This window comes from Notamacropus eugenii, chromosome 1 (assembly GCF_028372415.1).
Source record: "Notamacropus eugenii isolate mMacEug1 chromosome 1, mMacEug1.pri_v2, whole genome shotgun sequence".
In the NCBI taxonomy this organism is placed as follows: domain Eukaryota; kingdom Metazoa; phylum Chordata; class Mammalia; order Diprotodontia; family Macropodidae; genus Notamacropus; species Notamacropus eugenii.
The window spans coordinates 526,175,942-526,203,235 of NC_092872.1; the positions used below are offsets into that span (position 1 = coordinate 526,175,942).

Consider the following 27,294-nt stretch of genomic DNA (forward strand, 5'->3'; position numbering starts at 1 on the left):
AGAATGGGCAACTTTAGGTAATAGTGAGTTCTTTCAGGGAGGTCTTCAAGCAGATGGTTGGAAGTGATGATATAGGGGTGATTAGATATTTATGGGTGGATTGGCTTGGATGACTCTTTAATGTCAGATGACCTTTCGACACAGATATTATTAAATAGTTCTTTATTGGTCAAAATACTACTGGGGCTAATGCTTGCTTCTTATAGATTCAGAGGTTCACTTACTCAGAGGTACCACTAGGGGTGGAGTCCCTACTCTTTAAGCAAATACTCTAAGGCTAATAATGTAGGTGTATGCCAATTTTGCCAAAGTCACTGCTCCTCAGGTCCCAATTAGGTATTTAAATGATCCTAAAAACAATTAGTAAAGGAGGCTTATGCTTTCAATCTCCATAAAAATTTGGATAGGAATATACTCTAGGATCCACTGAAGAAATGCCATAATGTGACAATACTTTGTATTCATAAAACATCTTAGACGTTGCCAAGCATTTTCCCATCCATTATCTCATCTGATCCAATCAATAACCCTTTGAGGTAGACAAGAAAGTTATGAACTTCCATTTTATATTGGAGGAAACTTCACCTTGTCAGTTCACTGTCTTTCCCAAACCTGGTTTGAAAAGAAAGTATGGCAGGCTAAGTACAGGGTCATTTTGTGAGGATTATGCCCTCTGCTGCTGATCCATAGGTGTCCTGAAAAAAATTAAAGCCACATGCTGACTGGGTCATGGACTGGAGGTAGAGGTCTGTGAGAAGAGCTACTAACCCTTACCTAAAGCCATATAAGATAAATTAGTCTGGGAAATTAAACAGTTAAATTACTGTTTAAATTACATAAAAATGAAAAATATAATCTACCACATTACTGGCCCTATACTTCATCCCTGACCCTATTGCCTTATCCTCAGGACACTTGTAAACATAGGAAGGGGTGGGAATTTTCTTAGGGGTAGTAGTGTTTTTGAGCCTTTGACGCTGAGTGTATTGTTTCCTGCTTGTGGCCTTCCATCCCCTCCACACCTGCCAACCCCAACACTGGAAAGAAAGTGGGCCCAAAATGGTTCCCTGTGGGCAAGCAAAGGGCAAAACCCTTAATGTTTCTGAAGACCTCAGGCAATTTTACAGAGGCTAGACAACCTGGTAATGAATAGAGTGGGCCTCAGAGACAACCATTTGAGGCCTGACATCGTAGCTCCGCAGCCTTCTGGCTCTCTCACATGGGGTCAGGACTCCTCAGGGCTTTAGTCATGGTGAGGGGAGGCACTTTGCTTTCCTAATCACATGCTATTTGATTTAGAATTCCAAGACCCCTAAGCCCTAGGAAAGTAGCCATCCTCCTCATCTCCCATTTTCCTTCTTGACCCTTAAGAGAGCTCTTTCTGTGGCCCTTTCTCCTTCACATCAAGGCCTCAAAGAAATGCTAAAGGTTTCAGCCTGAAAAGTGCCCATGATTTCCATTCCTAGCTTCCTTAAGGGTAGTGGAAAAGGAGAGATGACAGGGTGGATGGAGATGTAAACAATGTGTTGTCCATAAGTATTTCTGTTCCAGCCTGACAGATTCTACTGGCTTCCATAGGAAACCATTTGTAGCCACTGGGCCCAGTACACAGGACTTCCTTGGGTCTATTCAAGCAGGGGATGGAGGTCAGCTGAGGCAGAGAGAATGCAGGGAGCCAGCTGTGGAGTCTGTTACTTCATTCCAGCCACTACCCTTTATAAATATTTATAGCAACTTCCCTTCTAAAAATAACATGCTGGAGCCCAAAAAGGAGAAAAAAAAAGAAAAAGAATCACCAAGAATTGGGACTGATTATCATGTATGCCAAGGAGCTATTTAAGCACAATGAAAGGCAGAGGATGACTACACCAAGTGGCCTCCAGGGAAAACCAGTTGGGGCACATTGCTGCCCTCCAAATCCTCCCTTGCCTACAATACACTTGCTTGTATTCCTGGTATAGGAAAGCACTTTATGGTTTGGACCCTATGGGTGTTACAGCAGTGAGCTCTTTCTTTCCCCAGGTTACAGAGCATGCAATGTCAAATGTAGCGGAAACCCAATAGTGAGAGGCAAGAGTCTATTTTTAGCATGTGGCCTGGGTGTCTATAAAGCTGTGTATGGGCCTGAAGCTTCCTCTGTGTAACAGAAGAAAACCTGCTGGTGTTTTTTTTTTTAAGGTCAAAGGTCATGTGGGAAAACAGTGTCCCCCACCCTGGGAAATCACCCACATTTTAGCAGCAAGTCAGAAAGAAACCCAGGTCAGTGACACAGGATAAGTGCTTTCTTTTCTTTTCTTTTTTTAAACCTCCTGGGAAATTCCTTGATGCAGAGATGAGCCCATGCCCTGAGGGGAGTGGTAATGGTGCTAGTACATGCAGGAATCTGAGAGGGAAGGGCCCAGCAGGAGGACCCTCTGGCAGCCCCTCCCTCCTCCCATCATCATTGGTTCTCCTTGTCCTAGTGCTGTGGTGACAGGCAAACTGCAGGCTTGGTCCAGGTGTGCACTGGAAAGATGATGGATGGGAAGGTGCCTCTGGGGGAAGGCTCTGCCTTCATCATGTCAATGCCAGCTTGCTCCGTTGTCCTCTGAGTCTCTGCAGGACAGAGTCACTGTTAGTAAAAAGAGAGATATACATTCTTTCTTGCAATGGTATCTGGGCAAATGTCTTTAGGGTTTGGTATCAAGAGAGTAATCTATGTAGGTCCCAGGTTGCTGAGATCCTTATCTTAAAAGTATAGTGTGTCTTGAGAAGGGTTGGGCAGAATTATTTTTGGCTCTCTTCTAAGGCAGGGGAACACTGTTTCCTTGGTGTGTATGCAGAGAGGTGGGGACAGGGAAGGAGTGCCTTTTGGGACACCTTTTAAGATCATGTTCAGGCTTCAGGTATAGGGCATATTTCCAAGGAAGGGATAAGGTCAGGGTTGTGATGTCTCTTTATCTGTACAATATTGGTCAGCTAATTTGCCTTCCAGCTCTGAGTCTATGAGATAAAAGGTATCAAATGGAGTCTACTAAAAATACTTAAGACAAAGGGGTCTAGAAGTGGGGGTAGGAGAGGAGGAAATAGCATCTGGAAATATTAGGAAGGGAAAGAAGCATTGACCATGAATTAGGAAAAGAACAGAAACTGAAGGATATTTTATGTGATACAAAGTATCAATAAGTCAGTTTACTAGAGTCTGTGTTTCAAAAGAACAAACTATGGAATACAGGATTCTCTTCCAAATCATACTAGATAGAGAGATAGATGAGGAGCAGTTCCTCTTGGCTGGGATTCTATATGAAATCCCCCTCCCCTGGGGATCAAGGGACTTAGACTCTAATGTCTGCTCTGCCACTGGCTAGTTGTGTGACCAGGGATGAGTCACTTCATTTCTAGGGTCTCTGTCTGCTCCTTTGTAAAATAAATGAGTTAGACTAGATGGTTTCTGAGGTCTTTCTCCTCTCTAGGAATCTATGTATTCTCCTCTGTTCTTTAGGAAAGTCACAACTGTTATTCCCAAATTACCAGTAGGAAAAAGCAAGGGAGGATTTGGTCAAAGAGAGTGAATGTATGGAGGAACTACTCAAAGTTCATTAGCTCAGCAGAAGAAAGAAATGTTTTTCCTTTGGATACTAAACTGATTCTTTTCTGTCTTTGATGCAGAGCTAGGCTTTGTGAGATGTCCCATCAGTAAAGTAAACTAAGTAAGAATTAGGGTAGAGGAGAAAGTAATAGGGGAGAGGGTCAGAAGTAGAATAAAGTGTTTGACTCACAACAGGAAAAAAAAGTTAATAGAGAGTCCCTCACCCCCATCCTCTCCCAAGGTGTTCATTAGTTATAATTATGGAGGCTGAGCAATTCTTTCCTTATCCTGTTGTGGTGTCTCTGAGGACTGGACTGGAAGACTTGAGCAATTAGCCTTGAAAATCTGTAATCTACAAAGAAGATTATGGGGGAGTAAACAAGGAGAAGATATTATATACCCCTGAAGAACTTGTGCCTTAAAAATTATGCCTCTGCTTACTCTTCCCTGAAAGTGTAATCTGATTCCACCTTTCTTTTGCATTATCTAAGTAACCATAAGTTGTATCATTTGGGAGAAGGAACTAGAGTTGAGGTCTTTAGTTTAAAATGAAGGGGGATGAGACTGGGGAAGACTGAGACTATCTCAGGGGACAGTCAAGCATTTTTCTTGAAACCTATGTAGGAATCTGTAGTTTCATATTTTTCTAGGAGGTAGGAAGGTATAAGAATGGCCTGACATTTCTGGACACCAGCAAGTGGACTGACACCATAGAGATTTGTACCACTTGCTTTGCAGACACAGTTTGACCCTGAACAGCTTAAGGTCAGCCTGTGGTATAAGGATTTGTGGCCAAGTTAATGCTCCAAGACTATATCCTAAGGAGAGAACGGGAGAAATGGTCTATATTACTTTTTTTTTGTTGGGGTGGGGAGGAGAAATTGTAGAGGGAAAAGGTGCTGCTGTTTAAGTGGCTTGGGGAGAACGGGAAGATGTACAGCTCCATCCTTTTATACTCTACCACTGGGTACAGAAATTGACAGCTGCTTTTAAGTTAGTGATTTCTCTGATTTGCTATCCACTTCCCAACTCAATTCTCCAAAATAACAGCTTCTCACAGAGGATTAGGCACATTTAGAGTATAGTTCCTGAAATGTACTAGTTTTGGAAAAGAAGTAATGGGATTAGGTTGACAGGTTGAAGTGAGGCTTTTTTTCATTTAGTATGGACCTGGACTGTGCAGTATATTTTGTAAGCAGGAAAGGAGGGAAACTAAACCTCATTTAAGAAATGGAGCAATAGGAGAAAGATGAAGAAAGAGGGGGGGATGGGAAAGGACAGGGAGAGCAAGGCTAGCCCGTACTCACTTGTGCTACCTCTTGGTCCAGGCTCTCCTGGCTAACCTGTGCAGCAGAGACAGAAACAATATATTTAGGTCACTCTTAGGTTTCCTACCTAAGCCAGCTTTTAATAGGCTATTTGCCCTATCCCCATGAGTTCTTTGTTTTTTCTTTCCCCCTTTGTAAATTGATTTTGGGCCCCTTTAACTCTTACTACAGGGCAGGGACTGGTAAGGCCATGCAGTCCTTAACTGTAACTGCAATGGGCAGTAAACAAAATGACCACATGGAGAAATGCTTGGCAGAGGAGCAAAAATTATCAGGAAATAAATCTCTGACAGAGAGATGAATATAATTTAGTGAATGCCAACGAGGAACTAATAATCTGCCCCTAAAAATGGACAAGATGAAAATGACCTGAACGGTGCTGTATTTTTTCCTGCTTTTGTGCTTTGCTCAAAATGTAAAACTAACTGTACTCTCCCTTAGAAGCCTCTAATATTGCCTTGGAACCCAAGACATTCAAATCCAGTTTCCAGCCTATTCCAATTACCTCTGCCTACCTGCCATAAGAGGCAGAGAAAGAATGCTGGACTTGGTGCCAGGTGAGACCAGGATTTCAGCCCCATCTCTGACATTTACCAGTTCTATGATGGTGGGCAAGTTGCTTTTTCTAACCCTTAGTTTCCTCATCTGTGAAATGGGGATAAAATGATCCTACTACTTATCTTCCAGGGTTGTGAGGCTAAAACGAGATAATACATATAAAATGCTTTGCCAATAAATATCTAAAGTGTTATACAGTATAGATGTCAGTTATCATTAGTAAGTACTCAGAGTGTCTTTTAACTAGCAAATGGAATTTCTGGCCTCCAGCTGCTTGGACAGCAGATGAAAGCAATACCAATATCTTTGTTACAAAGAGGGTTCAGCGTGAGGGAGGTCAGAGAGGGGGTGTGGAGTCGTTATCAGGAAATGGTGTAAATGATGGTACAAAAAACCAAAAGGCATCAATAAAACAAACAAAGTCAAGCACTGACACTTACATAGGGCTTTATCCTTACATAACACATAATATGGATGAGGTTATTTAATCCTCACCATTTTACAGATAAGAAAATGAAGGCTCAGACTAGTCAGGGTCCCACAGGCTGGTAAAGAGCAGAGGCAGGATTGTAGCGTCCATTTCATTTGGGGTCTTTTGACTCCAAGTCGACTGTCCCTTCTACTACAACACGGATCCTTTACAAGCTAATCAAGGAAAAGATTCTAGGCAGGGATAGGAATGGACTGTGATGAACTGGAGGAGCTGAGATGAAATGGGGATTCCAGGGTAATCTGGGTGAGACTTGGGATAACCAGTTTTTAACCGAGTGATATGGGAATACTATTTGTCACCCCTAAAGTTATTCTGGGATTAGGTTAGTCGATGCAGTGTAAGAAGAGGCTCTAATGAAGCAGCAACACCTTGAAGGATGGAGGATTACTGGGCAGAGTTGGAAAGGGTCTAGCATGGGCAAGAATAGAGTGGGGAGGTTTGAGAGAATCACTGAATGTTTTGCATGTAGTTCTTTTTGGTCTCATTTTTGTGTTGAGTACACCAAAACTGCCTCACTGAGACAAGTTGTATGCGATTTTATCTGAAAGAGCTGAGACCATTTTCATTTCATTCATTTTTGTTCAGTATTATTGATCTCAGTATCTCAAACTAGAGATGAGTATTTCATATATTATTAGCTCTAAAAGCTTCATATATAAAAAGGACTGATCTCAACACCATATCCAAATCTAGTGAGTTTTTAACCACAAGAAGAACCATGCATATGGTTTCAGGGCCATATCTCAAATTCTATTAAATTTTGTAGGTCACAAACTTATGGCCCACCTCAATCTCCTGATACCTCAACCTCATCTAAAGTCCTGTCCATGGGGAGACATTTTTCCAACCTTCTCCAGGAGGAAGTAGACTCAGGCATCTAAAGATAGAAACCCTGTACACATGGAAAAGCAAGTGGTGAAAAACAGAGTATATAAAGATCAAGAAAGGCCTGAGTCCAGGAGACAAGATCAGGTGCAACCATACCTGTTGCTGCTGCTGTCCCCATGGTGCGGCACTGGTTTTAGCTGTTTTGTAGAGGGCTGGGACCCTTCACTGAGTAGCCACTGCTTTCTCTGTAGCCCATCTACCCAATGCCATGATTTTAACAAGTTATGGTTTGCTAAGGAGGGCATAAAATCACTGCTAATTGCACCCATCTCTCCCCGCCTTCCCCTAAAATGGTAATGGGGCTACACACTGGATAAAACAGGCTCATCAATCCCTAGTCCTCTATCATGATACTCATCAACCATAATGGTTGGCTTAGAGAAAGTAGTTTGGCTTAGAGAAAGTAGTTTAGTGGGCCAGGACTGCCATTTTTCTCAATACTGCTGTAACTTACACATTCTAAGAGAAGCTTAGGATGAAGCTCAGACCCCAAGGGGAATTACAGCCAGGCCTACTCCTGTAGGATGACAATTGCCACAGAATGCTAAGCCACCAGGGTAGTCTTCCCTAGTGGCTCCAGTCATGAGTGCATATAAGAAGCTGGGGTGATTACATTGCATTTCAAAGCCTCTGTCTCCAGGCTGTTTAAATGCTACAGATGGAAGGAGCTGGATAAATTGGTAGGCTTCCTTGGAAAAATCCCTACCGTGGGGCATGTTAGGGACAGCTAAGTGGCCCACTGGATAGAGTACCAAGCCTGGGGTCAGGAAGACTCCTCTTTCTCTGTTCAAATATGGCCTCAGATACTTACTAGCTGTGTGACCCTGAGCAAGTCACTTAACCCTGTTTGCCTCAGTTTCCTCATCTGTAATATGAACTGCAGAAGGAAATGGCAAACCACTACAGTATCTTTGCCAAGAAAACTCCACATGGGGTTTCGAAGAGTTGGATGTGACCGAAACGACTGAATAACAACAAAGGGCATGTTAAGAGAGAAATTGGGATACGGGGAACAGAATAATCACCATTTGTTGTTGTTTCCTTCTCCAGCTCATTTTACAGAAGAGGAAACTGAGACAAACAGGGTTATATGACTTGCCCAGGGTCACACAGCTAAAAAGTGTCTGAGGCCAGATTTGAACTCAGGAACTCAGTCTTCCTTACTCTAGGTCTCTCAGTCTATTCACTGTGTCACTCACCTAGCTGTCCCATTTGTGTCAGGACCTGGAGTCAAGGTTCACTTATTTGACATATAGAATGTCATGATTTTGCAAAAAAGTGGAAAAAGGATGAATAGTGAAATATGAAGAAAGTCTATGGGGTACTGTTGCGTGGGAAGGGAGATAAATGGAGAAAGAAGAGGAAGACCACAGCTTAACAGACAGGAACGGTACATTTACAATGATGGGGTCAGGTCACACTACTGTTGTATTTACATATTGGTGTATCTCAGTGTCTGTATGTTTGCCCTTCAGCTCTTTGCTTTACCCTAACAGAAACTTAGCTCCTCCCTTGAGGACTACCCTCTCCTATTGAGTCCTCACTTTCTCTCATGTTCCTGATTTATGACCAAGGTAGAGGTAAGTACCTGCTATCTTTTCTGGACTATTGAATCAATATGCCATTCTCCACTTGTCACTTGTCACCATCCTAACTGTGGTCTATTGTCCCCTGTGATCCATTTCCTCCCAGGCAGAAGCTTCAGAACCTAGCCCATTTTCAAAGTTCATATTGACAACCTTCAGCCTCTTTGATTTCAAAGTTCCTTTTTCTCCTTGACTCCCCAGACTCTAATCTCCACTCTACACTGGTCACTCCAAACCTGGAATTCAGTATCACAAGGCTGTGTTCTCCTTCTAAACACAGTGTCTTTACCTGTCATCAATCTCACTATTCTAAACTGCTCATCTCAAGTCTTTTTATTACTTAAAAGTAATTTTGCCTGGTACGTTAGCTAGCTACTAGTTACAAGACTATTTTCTCACTCTAGATCCCATGATGGACTACTTCAATACTGTCCTCATCACATGAACCCTCAAATTATTACCACCCCCTCTGCAGTCCACTTTTTCTTTTTTTCTTTCAAGATTTCCAAGTGCTACTAATGAAGACACAAAATTACTCAGTCTTGATCTATTAAAAATCACTGTTGTCCAACTTCAAATTGGCTTTCTGTGCTACTTGTCAACTTTAAAGTTAATTTCTCATCGTAACTCTAATATTCTCTATTATGGCTATTCCAGGCCTATTCTCAGATCTCGAATTTTCCCTTCACCATCTCCATTTTAGCAAATGATCTTCCCTCCTCCCATGATAATGAGGTTCCCAATATGGCTGATCTGGAATGGAGATGAAAGTCAGTGGAACTAAGAAAATCAAAGAACTCTTAAATCATGTTACCATCCTTCCACTATCTTTATTTTCTGGCTTATTTCTCCTCCTTCCCTCCTTACCATTTTATCTTTGTCTTACATACTTACTTTTAAAAGTGAATCCCATAGTTATTTCCTTTGGGGGCAGCACACCACTGTTTTCTTGCTGCATTATATACTACCACTAGCTTTTTTAGGAGGATGCCCTCATTTTTCATTTTCTCTTTGACATACGCAGCCATATGTGTGGATATGTTTGTGTTAGCCCCAAGAGGGGGCAGCCTCTGACTTCTCTAGTTTGGCAAAGATGGGGGTAATATTTTGTTCCCCCTCCTGCTGGAGTGGCTCTTCATAGAAGGAGCAGGGATGAAAATGAATTGGCACTGTCATGACTATTTGAGATCTTTGCCCTGAAGCTGAAGGCTCCTACACCAGATCTTATTGAAGGAGAAAGAAGGATGATATTCTTATTTTTTGTTTTCTGGTTAGCCTGGAGAGAAATAAATTAGACTCTGAACAAGCAATGTGTTATATGGTTTACGAAGCAGGAATAAAATCAAGGTCAGGAGAAGGTGATATGATCACCCTTTATGAGTCCTATGTCAGAAGAATTATGATTAATGTGGCTGAAGTGGGTATGAATGACAGTTGAACACTAGTGTTCAATAAGTCAGTAGTTGGATATGATAGCCAAAAATGTGCTTGTAACCCACAATAAGAGATGACTAGTATTCAGAATAAAGAAATTGATAGTTCTACTGTGCTCTCACTTGATCAGAGCAAATTTGGAGTATTATGTTTGCCTTAGGATATCACGTTATAGGAAAGACTGTGCTAAACTTGAGTGTATCCAGAGACAGGTAACCAGTTTAGTGAATGACCTGGAGATCATGCCATACAAGGAGAGGCTGAAACAATAAGGCATGTTTTTAACCTGAAAAAAGAGGCTTGGGGGGATATCACACATGTCTTCAAATACTTTAACTGAAGGGCTCACGTGTAAAGAAGGGGCAGCTAGGTGACATAGTAGATAGAATTCTAGGCCTTCAGTCAGGAAGACTCATCTTCTTGATTTCAAATCTCAGACGTTTTCTAGCTGTGTGATCCTGAGCACTTAACCCTGTTTGCCTCAGTTTCCTCATCTGTAAAATAAGCTGGAAAGGGAAATGGCAAACTACTTCACTGTCTCTGCCAAGAAGATTCCAAATAGGGTCATGAAGAGTCAGACATGACTGAAATGGTTGAACAACAATATACATAAGGAAGAGGGATTAGGCTTGTTTTGCTTGGCTCTGTAGTTCAGAACTAGGACCACTGGGTGGAGATTGCGTAGAGATAGACTTTGGCTTCATGTGAGGAAAAATTTCCTAATAATTAAGTTATCCCGAAGTGGAGCAGTCTGACCCAGGATATAGTGGGTGCTTCTTCCCCTGAGATTTTCAAGTGAAGGCTGTTTGTTGAGGATATTATAGGGATGATTCTTCACTGGGATTGGCTAGACTCAGGTCTTGTCATTTCCTAATTGCTATTTGTCTATATAAATTCTGGTACATGGAAAGAAACACTGCATTCAACTAAATTACATAAGCATCTTGTTATTTTACTGACTTTCTCTAACACCCATTCTTCCTATGTCTTAACTCTCACCTTTCCTAATTTGTGTGCTCTCTCTCTCTCTCTCTCTCCCTCTCTCCCTCTCTCCCTCCCTCTTCCTCTCCCTCTCTGTCTCTCTCATCAATGGACAATAAGTCAACCCCAAAGTGCCCAAGAAACAAACCTAAAGAAGAGCTGTGGATCTCTAAATTTACAACCTTATCATGTTCCAAAATAATCCTAGGAGGACCACAAAATGTCATGTACCATATGCAAAGGGTGCTCTGACATCCTACCACTGCATGCCTGGATTATGCACTATGAAAAACTGTGGCAGGCCCTTTAAATAAACAACCTTGGGCAAGCAGCAGGCTAGGCAAGGACTGGAAATGCTAGAGAAATAGGGGCTGCCAGTTCCAGTAGTTATGGTTTTATGTAGAAAGAAAAGAAAATTTTAGGTAGAGTTGTTCCTTCAAGTACTGTTTCTTGCCTGGAGTAATTTCTTGATGAATGCTAGGTAGTCTCTAGAGAATTTTATACAGTGGTTAGTCTGCTCTATGACAGAGTGAATAAAGTGCTAGGCCTATAGTTAGGAGATTTAGATTTGAATTCTGTCTCAAATGCTTATTAGCTGTGTGAGCATAGGTGAGTCACTTAATCTATCAAACTCCTGGCTTTCTCATAAGTAAAATGGAGATAATCATATTTGTGTATTTGTATGTTATATATATATATATGCATATATATATACATATCTGTATTAAGGTGGTAATCAATTAAGTCAATTAATCACACAAACACACTTAAATTAACTAACAAGATCCTTTAGCCCTTATATCAGGTGAGAATCTTGTATCAGGTGAGAACACCTCTAATGAATGAATGAACCAATCAATGACATTAAACTAATGTATGTCCATTCATACCTCATTTTCTATAAAACAGCAAGCCAGTTCAAAACCCACTATTCTGGTGTCTGGCAGTTTAGAGCAAAGAATAGTTCTAGCCAAGCATCTGAGACAGAATCACTTTAGGAGTTGAGGGGAGAGGAGAAGAGCTTTAATCTACCTACCTCCAACCCCCTTAACCAGAGGAGGAATCTGTAAGCTTTGGAGAGGTGAAAGATCTGGACTTCTCCCTGGCTTTTTAGCAGTGTTCCCAGAATAACAATGACTGACTGCAGTTACTGTATCAGGGGCTGAATATGTACTGGATCATCTAACGGAAGGAAGATTTCAGATTCTACCAGGAGCACAGATAGCTAAGGAAAATGTCACGAGGGCCCCAGGAAGAGAAGAACTGAACTTCTAGGAACTATAAGTGCTACAACACCTGCTTTAAGCTTGAGACCACTTCCCCTTGGATTCTTTCTGCATGTACTTATGGGTGAGTAAGCACCATGTTAGTAGAAATGTTTGCACCAAATTTTCTTACTGTACCACCTTAGCAAATCTAGTTTGAAATAGCTAATTGTCTGGCTGACTGAGTACACTGGTGCATAGATTGTGAGCTACTGTACTATAAAAAACCCCACCCCTAACCCCTCAAGGGTTACTCCTAGACCACTGGGGAGAGGAGAAACCGTCTTTGGGACAAAGTTTGTGAGTCAGACTTAGAACAGTAACTCCAAAGCATTTGCTACACTTGCATTATCTGCCTCACAGGGTTGTTGTGAGGGAACTGCTTTGTAACTTGAAGTGCTGTATAAATGTAAATGATTATTATTTGTGTATGGGGTAGAGTGATGTCTCAGGTCTTTATTTCTATGGTAGCATGTGTCTTTTGAGAATAATTATGGAAAATAATAGTCAATATGTATAGTACTTTAAGGTTTTACAAAATGCTTTATGTATTTCTCATTTGAACCTCACAATAACTCTGTAAATACCACAGATATTAATATGCCCATTTTACAGATAAGAAAACTAGGGATGCTAAGTGATGAGTCTATAAAACAACAAAAAAAAAATAACCAACAAAATCCTCAAAGAATGAGTGTCAGAAGGAATTGAACCCAGTCTCCTCGATTCCAAGTCCAGCACTCAACCCACACTACCATATTGCCTGTTTTGGTGGATTTTTAGGTGTATACATTGCAGAACAGGTGCCCATATGCATTGGCAGAGGTATTTTTTCCACTGAGAGTTCCCTATACCAATGAATCCATAACTGTGACTTAAAAATGTTAATGATCTACTTCTATACACACACACTATATCTAGGTATGTGCATGTACCAGCATATCAATTTAGAGTACTGTTTGTACACATTTGACTATTATCTATGTATATTCTTGAGTGCTTTTACAGTAACATGTCTATGTAGGATGTGGGTATGACAATCTATATTTCTGTGCACGGCGGGGAAGTGTGCCTGGAATAGAGATGTAGCTTATGAACTGAGAGGTTCTCATACCGGTTAGGGAAGGTTACCTCAATTTCTTCTTCATTCTCTTCTAAAGCTGCCTTAATTTCTCTGTATCTGACCCTCTGCAAGAGGGCTTATAGGTTTTTCTTCCTTTTTCTTTCTCATCTGAATACAACAGCTCTTCTTTCTTCTTTCTGGCTTCCTTCCTTCCTCTCTCCTAGACCTTGATGACTTTTTTCTAGCAGTATCTGAGGAGTGCGGGTGTGGTTTGGGAGTGGAAGGCAACAATCATTCATCTGAATTAAATTAAGAAGCAATGAAAAGTCTGCCCAGAGACTGTTTCTAGACCAACAGGAATCCTGTGTGTTACTGCAGGAAACATCAATATATGTCAGAAATAAGTCAACTCTCAATTATCCAAGGGAAGATTATCCATGGGAAATCTTTTTAAGTTCTGACATGATAAAGCCAAAAAAAAAAAAAAAAAAGATTAGTTCATTTGCTGACATTCTGGTTGAATTTTACTCTCCCAAGCAGCCTATAGCACAGCATAAGTCCTTTAAAGCCCAAACCTTCCTCTTTAGATCTGAGGAAGATATGGATGGACAAAAGCAAAGAAGAGAGCAGACAAATCCACTTAGGCTTCTTTGCTTTGCCTCAGTCAAGGCTGAATATGCACAACCCACAGAAGGAAGGTGAGAAAAGCTTTGAACAAGAGGCTTTGAACAAAATAGGGAACCTGGAGAACTTTCCAGCCCTTTCCAGTCCTTCTTGAGTCATATTATCACCATGTGACTCTATTATTCTAAAAATTCTATTCCCCCAAAATAAAGGCATAACTATACTCAAATATTAAGTTCGTGAATACAAACGAACCACAAGCTCCACATTTGATTTGCACCCAGAGTTTGGGGCCCTTGTTAGAAAATATAACTTCTTAAAAGAGAAGGTAGAATCAACAGAAATAATAGGCTACTGGTCAGCCACAGAAGAAACCCAATTTAGGAGATGGCTTATAAATGTCTTATTTGCTGATAAGAATAGGTTAATCTCCCATATTTTATCATGGAAATCAATAGGTAATTAATGAAAGCAAAACTGTAATCTAATTGTGGCATGTCTAAGGATAGTGATCTGCATGGGGTCTAGAGGGAAAAAGGGCAAAAAGTAAGAATTTTTAATTTTTTATCCAGCTACATTATCTCAGGGAAAAAGTAACCCCTCTCCAGCTCTAATTCTATAATCTTATGATCCATGTCTAGTGGACATAAGTATGCTAGTCACTATGAAAGTGTTTTGTATAATGAATTTAATCTAGTCTGTATACACTCACGTATATGTTCTGAACACTTATAGTGATATATAATCTGATCAATAACAGAATCACAAGACTTAGAATTGGAGGTACCACCTCATTTTATAAATGAGGAAAGTGAAACCCTGAGAAGCCAAGTGACTTGCCCAAGATTATAAGTAGTGCTGTAATTTGAACTCGGATTTTCTGAATCTAAAAGAGTCCAAACCATCCAACTGTGGTTGGTTTCCATATTCACCAACAAATTTGGGATCATTCTTTCATTTTCCCAAGTACCTCCACGTCAAGTAAGAAGTAGACTGGATGGCTGACACAGATATCCTGGACAATGAAAAAGGCCACTTCCATTATAAATTTATACACCGACTTTCTGGTTTATCAGTCAGTTGAGTTGGTGGGAATCAGTCCCCTAGAGCATTAACATCTGTAGAGGAATTGACAAAATAGAGTTCCTAACTATGAAAAACTGAGAACCACACCCTGAAATCATCCCTAACTGAAGAGTCACCTCCTCTTTTTCAATATTATCTCAACTGCATCAAACACACACATTCCAAAGCCAAGGAGAACTAGCTTACTTTTGGATTACCTATAAACACAGCTCCTCCTGATTTTGGTGGATAATCAAGAGCTGACTACATCCAAACTGACCACTTGTTCCTTGATAAGAAGAGCAGGCTAATTTTATGGTACCTATGATTCAGATCATACAAATTTAGGAATTTAAGCCCTCACAAAGGTCAACAGTGCCTCATTGTGCCACTCCTGGTTTTTCTAGTTAGGAAGCTTGTGAAGGAATTAAGGCATATGTGCAAGGGTTGTGTCAGGCTGAGCTATTTGGGGGAAGGTACTTTTTATAAAACCAGGATCCAAGAAGCTCCATTACTGACATTGGTACAATCTACTGATGATACATCTACAGGCAGAGATGGGCAGATGGGCACACATCTACAGACAGAAGGTACAGTGGAGCACACAGACACAATGGCACTTAGTTTCACTGTTATTTTTCTACTATAGCAGTTTATTGTTTTCTGCCTGAAGTCCAGACTTTTCTGCCAGACTTTCAAGGTCTTCCACAATCTGGCTCCTCTCTACCAATTATGCTCATTTACTACTAAAATGTCCTCTGAGTTTCCATGTGGATTTCTTTCCTTCCTCATCTCCACTCATCTAAATTATATCTGTCCCTCAAAATCTAGTTCAATTCCCAGCTCCTCTATGAAGCTTTTGATGACTGACATGGACTTCTGTTTGCACTTATAACCCAAATCAAACTGTTCCATAATTGTTCCATGTGTGTAATCTGGTACTGTTTCTGAATAGATTATAAAGTGATTGAAGGAAGAGGCCATGTTGGATATTTCTTTGATAATCTTGTCTTTCCTCTGGTTCTCCCATACCCCAATAATATCTAGCACGCTGATGGTCATATAGAAGGCTCAGCATCTAAATGCTTGTGGATGTGCTACTTTCATGGACTTGGGAAAGTGGCATTAGGGAGAGAAGCACAGAGGAGAAGAAGGGAGAGAAATGTTTCATGGGATGTATGGTTTTGACTTTCTTCTAGGCCAGGGGACCTCTGCTGCCTTTACCTCTGTCTTTCTTATTCTGTGTCTTCTCCTCCTCTTCCTCTCCAACTTCCTCTGCTGAAAAAATAGAAGTCCAAGGAGGCCAATGACCCTTCAGCACAGTGAGCAGCACAGGAGGAGCAGGGAGTGACACGTTGGGTTGATGAGCCCTATGTAAGTGTCTGCGCTGGAGGCTGTAAGGCTTGTTTGGTGGATGTGTATGAGCATGGTGCGTGTGTGTGTGTGTGTGTGTGTGTGTGTGTGCATGCATGCATGCATGCATGTGGGTGTAGTGTTGGTATGAATACCATCAAGTTTTTTCATCAAAAATGAATAGAAATCATCTTGACTATGATATACAGAACTTTAGTGCTGCTCTGCTACTGGCTCACCTTGAGGATCTTTGTTCTCCTAAAAGGAATATTCTATCCTCTTCTCTTGGAGCAGGACATTGGAATGAAGCCTGCAGCTTACTAAGACTACTTACTAAGACTTACTAAGATTTGTAAGAATGCACTGAGTAAAAAAAATAAACTGAATCATCTTCATTTATCCTGATGAAAAATTGACAGCAAAGCTAAATAATGTTTATAGGCTCATAGATTTAGAGTTAGGAAAGGTCTCCACAGGTCATCAAGTTCTCATTTTATAGAGGAGGAAACTGAGGCCCAGAAGCATCAAATAACTTGTTCAATGCTCTAGAGATAATAAATGAAAAACAAAAACCCAGAATCAGAATGAAGGTTTTCTAACTTCAAATCCAAGGCTTTAACCATTGTACCAAACTGTATCCTCCAATGTGGCATCAGCTTATGAAGGCCTTGAAATCCAGACAACAGATGTTAAGATACCATAGTAGGAAATAGGGAGTCATTGTAGATTCTTTAGTAGGGGAATGACATGATGAAAGAGATGTTGGAGGCAGATTAAAGTATTTCAGAATAGGAAAGGACTTTAGAAAGATCATTTCATTTTACAAAAGAAGACACTGTATCACAAAGAAGTGAAATGCCCAAAACTACATAGTAACACACAGAATTATAGTAATATGTGAGGTAGGTTAGAAGGAGAAACACATCTATAAGGTTATTGCAGTAACTCAGGAGATGAAAATAGTGAAAGAAGAAATGGAGAGAAGGGAAAGATGTGCAGGCATGACCTGAGACAAAATTCTGAAGTAAACAAGTATAATACCCCTTGTGTTAGAAGCTCTGATGAGACATTAAGAGCCTGGGTACATTTTGGAGGATTGCTTATCTCCCTTGCTGATAGCCATATGCTGAAGGTACTCAAACTGTCTTTACAACAAATGAACCATTCCAGAAATCAGACAGACTTTTCCATAAGAGTCATATGCTCCCAAACAGACTCATTTAGGCTGCAGGGCCCAAGGAGGGAGGTCCTGTAGCCAAGATGTTGCCTTCTGTTTACTTTTTTCATATCTTTGCCTTTACCAGTACCTGGGGGGTGGGGCAGTCAACTAAGCCACTGGTTATACTAAGTGGCTCCCTACGTACCAACAAAAGCTAAAGGTATTTTCCTTCTCTACTGGTGCTAAGGCTTCAGAGTCGCTCTTTGGGAAGTATAAAGAAGAGGACTCTGTCACACCAATTAACAAAAAGATCTAGAACTTTCCTCAAAGATGAAGGCAAATTTGTAAACATATTTTTGAAGAAAACAAAGGCCTCAGGTCATGCTTTGGTTTGCTTGTGCTGGGTTAAGGGGTAGTTATAAGGGATATTTATCATGCTGTGATTCTATTCAAACCATTCTCATTTCAAGCTGCCCCTGCTTCAGTGGGGCCACTCTGAAATAATTCCCTCCAACAATGCAAACATGGCCTCTGCCTTCCCTCTCTGTGAATTCTCACAATGATACCTCCAGTCAGTGCTAAGGACATTAGGGAGTTAGAATAAGAACATTAGATAGTAGTAGTTACAGTGGCAGACATTGCTTACCCAAGACTTTTTGTCAGAATCTATATTTTTTTGTGTGTGTCACAAAAGCAGTTATTTTTAAAACAAATTCCCTTCCTGCTCTTGGTCTAGCTTTTCTGCTTAGTTATTATGGTTGGTTTGGACAAAGCTCCAATGCTCCTTCAATCGAAACTCACTTGATTTTTTTTGGGGGGGGTGAGGATGAAACACTGTGTTTTGCATTTTACTTTTTAATTAGCTGAATGGAAAGGAAAAATTAAAAAGAAAAGAAAAGGAATGATTGCCTCAATTTTGTTTTATGACCTTTTAAAAGATCATAATATCTAAAGCAGAAGGGGAAAAGTTCTTCTTATCTTTAATTCATCCTCAGGCTCCATTCTTCCTTTCATCCTGGGGTAAAACATAGTAGTAACCTTTCCACTGCCATGGACAAAGGGGAAGTTAATAAATATTTTTTTTGATGGTAATAAACTTGGAAGGTCATCTAACCCATGCTCATGTTACCAGGTAAGACTCCAAACAATAACTTAACCTAAACTATTCCTAACAGGTAAAAAAGGGTAAAAAAAAAAATAAGGGTAGGTCACCTGAGGCAGTAATTGGTAGCCCTTTACCTCTTCTCTCTTTTCTAGGACAGGGTCATTTCTGTGATACCATTTCTACTTGTTTCTTTGCCCCTTCTCCTTTTCTGGCTTATCATCCACATTAAGCTCCCTAATTTTGAGGCATTCCTCAAGACTTTGTTGTAGGAACCCTACTCTTCTTTTTTTTATACTCACTCTCTTGATATCCTCAACATGCATGGGTTTAATTCTCATTTCTATGTAGATTACTCATAGATCTATACATCTAGACCCAGTCTCTCATCCCCAGTTGCTTATTGGACATTTCAAGTTGGATGATCTGGAGACTTCTCAAATTCAACATGTCTAAAACGGAATTCACTACCTTCTTCTAAACTTCCTATTTCTGTTGAAGGCATCATTATTATCCTTCCACCTCTTCCAGTTTATAATTCTGTTTTATCTGCAACTTCTCACTCTTCTTCATCCTACATATCCAGTCAACTGCCAAATATTGCCATTTCTACATCTATAACATCTCTTGAATCTAAACCCTTCTCTCTATGCACTTAGCTACCCCCTTAGTTCAGACTCTTATCACCTCTTATCTCTCTAGATTACTGAAATAGCTTCCTGATTGGTCTCCCTGCCTCGAGTTTCTCACAATTCTAGTCCATCCTACAAACTCCTGCCAAAGTGCTTTTCCTTAAATGCAGATCTGATCATGTTACTCCTCTACTCCATAAATTCCAGTAGCTCCCTCTTGGCTATGGAATAAAATAGAAACTCTTCTCTTAGCTTTTGGTGAAAAACATTCTAAGTTCATTTTGATTTTCAATCTTGTATTGTTTTCCCTCCCCCACTTAATGAGAAAGCAAGAAAACAAAATCTATTACAAATATGCATAATCATGCAAAACAAATTCCTGCATTAGCTATGTCCCCTACTCCCCACAAAGAAAGGAAGAGAAGAAAACATACTTCAATTTGTACTCTGAATTCATCAGCTCTCTAACTGGTGGACAACATGTTTCATTATGAGTCCGTTGGAATTGTGGTTGGTCAGTGTTGATCAGAGTTACTAAGTCTTTAAAAATTGATTATCTTTACAATATTGCTGTAATTGTGTAAACTGTTCTCCTGGTTCTGCTTACTTCACTTTGTATCAGTTCATATAATTCTTCCTAGGTTGTTCTGAAATTACCTCCTTTGTTAGATGGTAAAGTCCTTCACAACATGGCCTCAATCTATCTTTCCAGACTCAATGAACATAACTTCTTGTCCTGTACTCTATTAATCCAGTCAAACTAGACTTCTCTTTGTTTCTCACATAAGACACTTTATTTTCCATTTCTGTGCTCTTGTAGTGCTCATCCCATATGCTTGGAATACACATACTACTCCCCTCTACCTCACTGAATTTCCTTCTCTTCAAGATACAGCTTAAGTACTACTTTCTATATGAAATGTTTACTGATCTATCAACTACTTAGTACCTTCTCTCCCAAATTATCTTGTATGGAATTACTTTGTATTTCTTCATACTTACTCTATAGTTATGTATATGTTTGTATATATAGCTTCCTTTAGAGTGTAAGTTCTTAAGAATGGGGATTTATTAATTGTTGTATTTAAACCAGAGCCTAGTATAGTGCATGACACACAATACGTACTTAAGAAATGCTTCCTGATTGACTGACTAAATTAGACAGTGTATATAAGGCATTTCTTGAATCTCAAAGGGTTACATAAGTGTCAGATATTATGGACAAGTCCCAACTTTCAAAGTCTCTTTTCTCATGTGTAAATGGAGAATATAAGAATTATACTAGCTATTTCATGGAGCTGTTTTGAGTAAGTAACCTTAGTAAACTATAAAGTGATGCCTAAATGTGAGATATGCTCATGATTAATATTTATCAATGAAATGAGTGATAATAATATTTATCAATGAAATGAGTGATAATAATAATTCTTTACTATGTTAAAAATCAACTGTGCAAATACAGAATGGGGAAGAACTAGATTAATGTCAGTTCATATGAAAAATATCTAAAGGTCTAATATTTATGGATCATCTACAATTTCAAATTCTGACAGAAAGACTACAGGAAGTATTGCTACAGACTGCAAGTCTTTGGCAAGAAATCAAAGCATATGGGGATCCAAGGGGCATTCTCATGATGTCTACCATTGAAAGGTAAAGGCTTCAGAGGAGAAGGTAAGATGGGTATTGTACAACTAGTTAAGAAAGTGGTATCTGAGAAGGGAGGGCTTAAGAACTATGGCTTAAAATATAGGAATTATTGGACAGAAATGGAACTCACCTAACAAAGGGCTGGTGAGACCATATTTGTTGGGTGTCTTAGAAATAAAACCAAAACTTCAAAGTGAAAAGGAAAAAAACTGCTTAGGTATATCCAAGCTAGATACCACAGAGTCACTACAATGAAGGATTGTTGTTGTTGTGTTTGTCCTTTGTTTTCGAAGAGGACCATGACATCAGGAAGATGATGACATGACTTGCAGTTGACTTTGACATGAGTGAGGGAGGGCTGTGCAAGGTCACCAGCCTCACTTTCTTCTCCAGAGTCATCTGTGTTCATTAGCCAGATATTCATCAGGATGACTGGAGATGGCTCAGGATGCAATGGGAGACACCCTGGCCCTTTTAGGCTAAGGCTTTTTCAGGTTCCCACTTTGAGAGAAGAACAACAGCAGAGATGTCCAAATATACATCGGAAACAAAATCCAAGATAGAGAATATAGTAAAAGATATTTATATGTGAATTCACAAAGTATAGATAAGCAAAATGAATTAGAGATCCTACCAGAAAAAGGCCATTTTGACCTTATAGAAACACTAAAACTTGTTGGGATGAAGCTCATGATAGGAATATGGTTCTGGAAGGCTATATCTGGTTCAAAAAGGTATAAGCAGGTAAAAAGGTAAGAATACAGGTAGAGTAGGATTGTATGGTAATTAGACATATTCACTTGAAAGAAATCAAGGAATGAGAGAATGGATGCATAAAATGACAAAGGGTCTCAAGATTATACCATATAAAGATCAGGATAGAAAGATGGAAAAAAGTAGAGTTGCAAGGGGTTAGGAGGATATGATAATTGTCTTCAAGTATGAGAAGGACTGTTACATGGAAAAGGGAATAGACTAGTTCTATTTGGTTTCAATTAGAGCAATCAAAAAAAAAAATAAAGAAGAAGTAGAATGGGCCCAACGAGGAAGAGGAGTTTTCTTCATTGGAAGCATTCAGATGAAGGCTGGATGAACACTTGCCGAGTATGTTTGTAGTAGGGATTCTTGTTCAGGGATTATATGGCACCTGAGGTCCTTTAGACTCTGAAATTGTGTGATTCTATGAGAGAAGGCAGCTTGGTTGTAAAAAGCGTAGAAGAGTTAGAGGTTAGTGGGATAACTACTTTATTTAGTAATTAGTAAACACATAGCATTCAGATAACTGATCTATTCATTGGCAGTGGAAAAAGACAATCACAAAAATTCAGCTTTTGATGGACAATTTTGAATGTCAACTCATTTTTCCTCTTTTGGTTTCTACCAAATCAAGTGGAAAAGAAAAGAAAAAGGGGTTAAAAATCTCTTATAGATTACTTCAAGAGCTAAGAGAAGAGAAAACAACCAAAGAAGAAACTAAGCATTAAACTGTGAAGGAAGAGGCCAGCTAGGATTTTCTATCCCCAAGTGAAGTCAGATGGGAGTCAGACACAGAAATGCAGAAGAACCAACAGCATTGTGGAGCTGGAAGAGCACTGGATAAAATGTTTTTACCTGGAGCCTTGGGTGCTGACTCTGCCACGTACTATCGGTGTTACTTTGGACAAATCATGTCCCCTCTGTGGGCCTTTCTCTCCTCATTTGTAACTGGAGATGGTTGGAGTACATAACGTTTAAAGTCCCTTCCAACTCTTTATCTATGATCTTAGAAATGGCAACACTGTCTCTTTAATTAGGGTAACTAGAAGCTGCAGTAGCCTGGGGAAAAAATGATCAGGAGCTTTTGTCATTAACCTGGATTAATGAAGTTGAGCTGTCCTCAAAACAAGGTCCAACTACACGTAAAATTTATAGTGAGTTAGGTCTATTCAAGCCTAGAGGAAGAGCAAGGTTAAATTAAGCAGCAGTGAAGAAGGGTCATGGATCAGTAAGTAAGGTATCTGAACGTATCAAGTTGCTTACATAAAAAAAAAATTATTATTCTAAATTCGATACCTATTTATAGATGTTTTGACAATACCAGTTAATGCCTCTATTTAGCTGTTTTGATATCATTTGTTATTGGAAAAAGTTTTTTTGAGTGAAAAGGCATTATATTCTATATCTTTTAGTTAATGCAGGAAACCAAACTGTTCAGACCATGAGGCTCTAGACAAAGCAGCACTGTCCACCTGTGGCCAGTTTATCTTGATAGCAGGTCAAAAACCTGGGAGGAAATAACTTCCTGGTGAGCCTAGATTTGCCAACTCAAACTTATAATGGTAAAGGCGAATATGTTTTGCATGTTCATTGGTATATTCATTTTTGTCTGGATGAATTATCATCATAAGGTTAAATCTGTACAAAATGTACAAGTATCTCTATAAAGACTTGTGGGTGCTGGACACTGAGAGAGAAGAGACCGTGTGTTTGAGGAAACCAACAAGAGTGGTATGTCTGATGGGATCAAGTCTGCCCTCACTTAACTGAAAGTCCTTAACAGAGGAGCTCACTCATGTAGGATCTGTAATGAAGTTAGAAACATGGGTATGTGGAAGAGGGCGACATGGAAATGTGGGGCTGGAGCTCTGGGCTTCACCTGAATGGAGTTCCTTCACCAGAGATGACATGGTGTTGGTGATGGAATCAGCAGCCACAAGCAGATCATTGCGGAGGTTTCTCCTCGTACCTGAGGGGAGTCAGAGCAGATGGCGATGCCAGAGTGGGCATGGAGAGGAGATATTCAGGTTGATGAGCCACTTCTGCAAGGTCCCAAGACACAGCCCCAGAGGTGCTGAGAGGTGATGGCAACATCAATGCCATCTGCTTCCAGCCACAGAAGGTGGGTGCTTTGAAGCCTGATACTGCACCTCAGGATGCAGTTTACCAGATACCCGTACATCCTAGCCTCATTCCATATGCCCCATTCACACAAAAAGCAGACACCTGCCACCTCTGTTCTCTGGTGCTAACTATATCAGAAGGGATCCAGGACTAGGCCTATGGCATAGCACTTTTTTTTTTTTGCACTTTTGATTGGACTTTATTTATACCAGTGCCCCTTCCAGCTTCTTGAAGGGTCACTGCCCAGTCAGTTCAGCATGTGCCATTTCTATAACATCCAGTTCCCCAGGAGAACTAGTCTGTGCCAAGTCTATACTTGTGCCATCTTCAGTAGGCCTATGCAGAATATGGAATATAGATGATGTATGTTAATAATCTTACCCACAGACCCAGCTATTTGATCTGTTTTAAGCCATCCCAAGGCAGGACATCACTTTGACAGACATCTCCCATATGCCTTCCACAGGAAGGAAGCAGAGCTCAAATGATAAGAAACATGTCTCTCCTAAAGAGAAAGGAGATGTCAGGATACAAAGCTTTGCATTGGCACTTAGTCCAAGTCTATGAGGCCTCTCCTACATATGTGTACCAAGACTGTCCTGTACTGCTTATATTTAGCACTTTCAATTTCAGGTACAGCCAGCTGAAGAGAAAATACCTGGACCAATCCTTTGGGTCAATTTATTTACAGTTTATATGAAGATTTCAATATTTAAAGCTCAGACTAAAAAGAAGGATCAGAGAACCCCCTTCTTTCCATTGTGTTCGTAACTTACCTTGTGCAAAGGCTTCCTGGATGTCTCCCCCAACTCCACTCAGTGAGTCCTGTGGCCCATGAGTAGGGGTAGAGCCAGCAGATGGTGAACGGACAGGCATGGGCATTGGGCGGCCACTTCCATGAGTTGGAGATGTGTGCGGGGATCCTGTAGCCTGGGCCTACGAGAAACAAAAAGATGAAACACATTATCCCTGAGACTCTGTTGTCTTAATTCTCTGGAGAGGGAAAAGGTTCTACCTTTTACCTATCTTGCGTCACTGCTGTAAACCAATGAGGCAGCAACTCAGTAAAGGACTGTGGCAGATATTCACAACATAGATAAGTCTAAGAACAAGTCAGTCTAGCCCCAACAGACTGGAGAAGAGCAGACAAGAGTAAAAGAAAAAGAGAAGAAAGAAAGGAAGCAAGGATAATACATGAACTGAGGGAAAGGCAGGAACAACATAGAATGAGGACTTAGAGATGGCCATCTGAGGCTAGAGGTGGACTCTAGGTAGACGATGAAAGGAATATATGGATCAAAGGTATAATAAGGATGGCACAAGTCATCACAAAACAGGCTATGCTGCTGAGAATCTACGTGTGAGGGACGCAGCTGTGGCCCGCTTCACAGAACCCAGAGCTCAGCATGTCTGTCATGGTGAACACGAGTGCAATGAAACAGGAAAGTAGGACATAAGTGAGAGCTGGAGCTGCTAAGCAGAAATCGACTCGTGATTTGGGAGGGCCCACAGGAAGTTTGGGAGAAGGTTTGGTGCAATGGGGAAGATGTATAGAAATAAGGTCAGAAATAAATAATCCCCAACCCCACTTTAACCCTATGACCACTCCCTAGGGCCCAGGATCTGAGGTCTGTTGCTGTTCAAAGAAAGAAACACAGAGCTTAGAATATCGGCCAGGACCTTCTAAGGAAATACAACTGGGAAAAACTAAGTCATGAGGAAATATTAGGATTTGAGCATCTCAGAAAGACAAACACAGAAGGATCCTGTCTTGGAGAGGTTATATCTATGACCCTAACCTGACATCACATTAATCATCAACAGAGCTTCAACCTGCAAATGGTTCTGGGCTAGTACCCAAGCTAAACATATGATTTTTTTACAGCAAACAGAATCACAAAATTTTAAGAGTTGAGGGTAGAGGACCCTTAGGGGTCATTTAATCAAATCTTTTTATTGTAGAAATTCCAGCTATAAAATCTCTTGAAGTAGCTGGGAAATCATTATTTTACCAGATAGGTAATCCCTTTATGGAATAGATGAATGAACAAATGAAAAAGCATTTATTAAAGGCTTATCATGTGACAAGCTCTGAGGATACACACAGAACAAGCAAGACAGTCCCTGCTTTCAACACGCTCATACACTAAATGGGTGAGATAATACATAAAAGAAAATTTAGATGAAGAGTATATATAAGGTGCCCGAAGCCCTAAGGATTTAACTTTGGGTATGTGGCAAGGCCCAAGGGTTCTAGGTTACTTCATTAAGTCACATGACAGTGCTGGTGGTCTAGAGGGTATAGAGGCAGAGAAAATGATAAAGCCAATAAGAGCTAAGGGAAGCAGTGTTCCCACCTCCTGTTCAACTTTGGGCCCAATTTGTCCATCTGGGGTGTTTCCCCAGACAGACATACTGAAGGACAAATTCTATAGGGTGTTTTCAAAATGCATGTTGAAGTATGGACCATAGACATTTTTGATCCACTTGTAGAATATACGGTCAAACTCCTTTGAGGGATTAGGTGCAGTGGAGTGCACTAGGCTTGGAATCAGGAAGACTCTACTTCGTGAGTTCAAATATGACCTCAGATACTTACCAGCTGTGTGACCCTGGGCAAGTCACTTAACCCTGAAGCATTTGTGGATTTCACAATCCAGAATCCTTTGGCAAGGACTGTGTGCTGACTCTCCATCACTGTTGTGAACGCTTTTGATGAATGTACATTTCTCTGTTTTATGCCTCACCTGATATGTATTATCAGTGGAACGTTACATAAGGTTATTTCTATTATTATATCTTCCAAGGAATCCTAAGTGATTTTGACATGGGGATGGGAGAAACTTAATTGTAAAAGAGCCTGGAAAATAGCATTTTGTTTTACTGCATCAAATGCTTGTCCCACCCCAGCCCCCCTCCCCCAATCAACAACAAAAAACACAATGGGAGTGGGCACAAACTACAGAAATGATGATGCCAGTGTGTAGAGGACAAACTCAAAACTGCCAGTTACTGGAAGTTCTTTTCTCCCTTCATGGAGTCCTCATGAAGTCCCCCTGAGGTGAAGTTCTCTACTGGGCTCCAAGGGTCGGTGCCTTTGTAGGGTCTGTCATAAGCCCTTTTCTCCACCATGAGGGATCATGCTCATAAGCTGCCTTTCCTCAGTTAACCATTATTCCTGGCTGGATGTGTTGTAGTCTACTTGTCCAATTTTTCTACTCCCAGCTGGATGCACTATGTGCTACTGGCTCAATCTCTCTGTTGACATGATTAATGAAGGTAGGGTAGGGAGGAAAGAGTAAGACATTCTCTCTCCTCCTCTTCCCACTCTCACAGTTATTCTCTCTTGGGACTCTAACTCTTGAACAAGTATTCTTTAAACTGGATCTTTTCTAAGGCTAGACAACAAAAACTAGTCCTTTGCCTGACTGGCTGCCTCAAAACTGGCTTGATGTTTTTTATATGTAGCCTAAGGTGTAATCTGAGCTATTTGAATCAATTGTAAGATGTTTCCTACGTTTCCGTGTGGGGTCATCTGCTTTTCATCCAATGGCCAAAACCTCTCATATTGATTAAGGACTAATTCACAACTAAATTTATGCTATTGCTTGATTTGTTTATTCAGTCAAGGTGTGTGGGTCTATGTTGATTGATTGGGTGGAGTA

At 40.4% G+C, this 27,294-nt stretch overlaps 1 protein-coding gene across 25 annotated transcripts in view; it reads right to left on the bottom strand.

Annotated features, from left to right (window-relative positions):
• Positions 1 to 2,260: 2,260 nt before the first annotated feature.
• The window catches only part of DTNB (dystrobrevin beta), a 339,638-nt gene continuing 314,604 nt past the window's right edge, over positions 2,261 to 27,294 (bottom strand). For 4 of the 25 annotated variants that reach the window (XM_072633900.1, XM_072633898.1, XM_072633892.1 and 1 more), the window contains 3 exons: positions 24,406 to 24,565; positions 23,385 to 23,474; positions 2,261 to 2,595 (listed from right to left, as the gene is read on the bottom strand). In XM_072633900.1, coding sequence (XP_072490001.1) covers positions 2,459 to 2,595; positions 23,385 to 23,474; positions 24,406 to 24,565 — 387 coding nt within the window. In that variant the 3' untranslated portion in view covers positions 2,261 to 2,458. Of the gene's footprint in view, positions 2,612 to 3,869; positions 3,921 to 4,875; positions 4,912 to 16,077; positions 16,132 to 22,532; positions 22,565 to 23,384; positions 23,475 to 23,963; positions 24,135 to 24,405; positions 24,566 to 27,294 lie in introns of those variants that run through there. The other 21 variants (XM_072633906.1, XM_072633903.1, XM_072633918.1 and 18 more) reach the window with 13 other exon arrangements.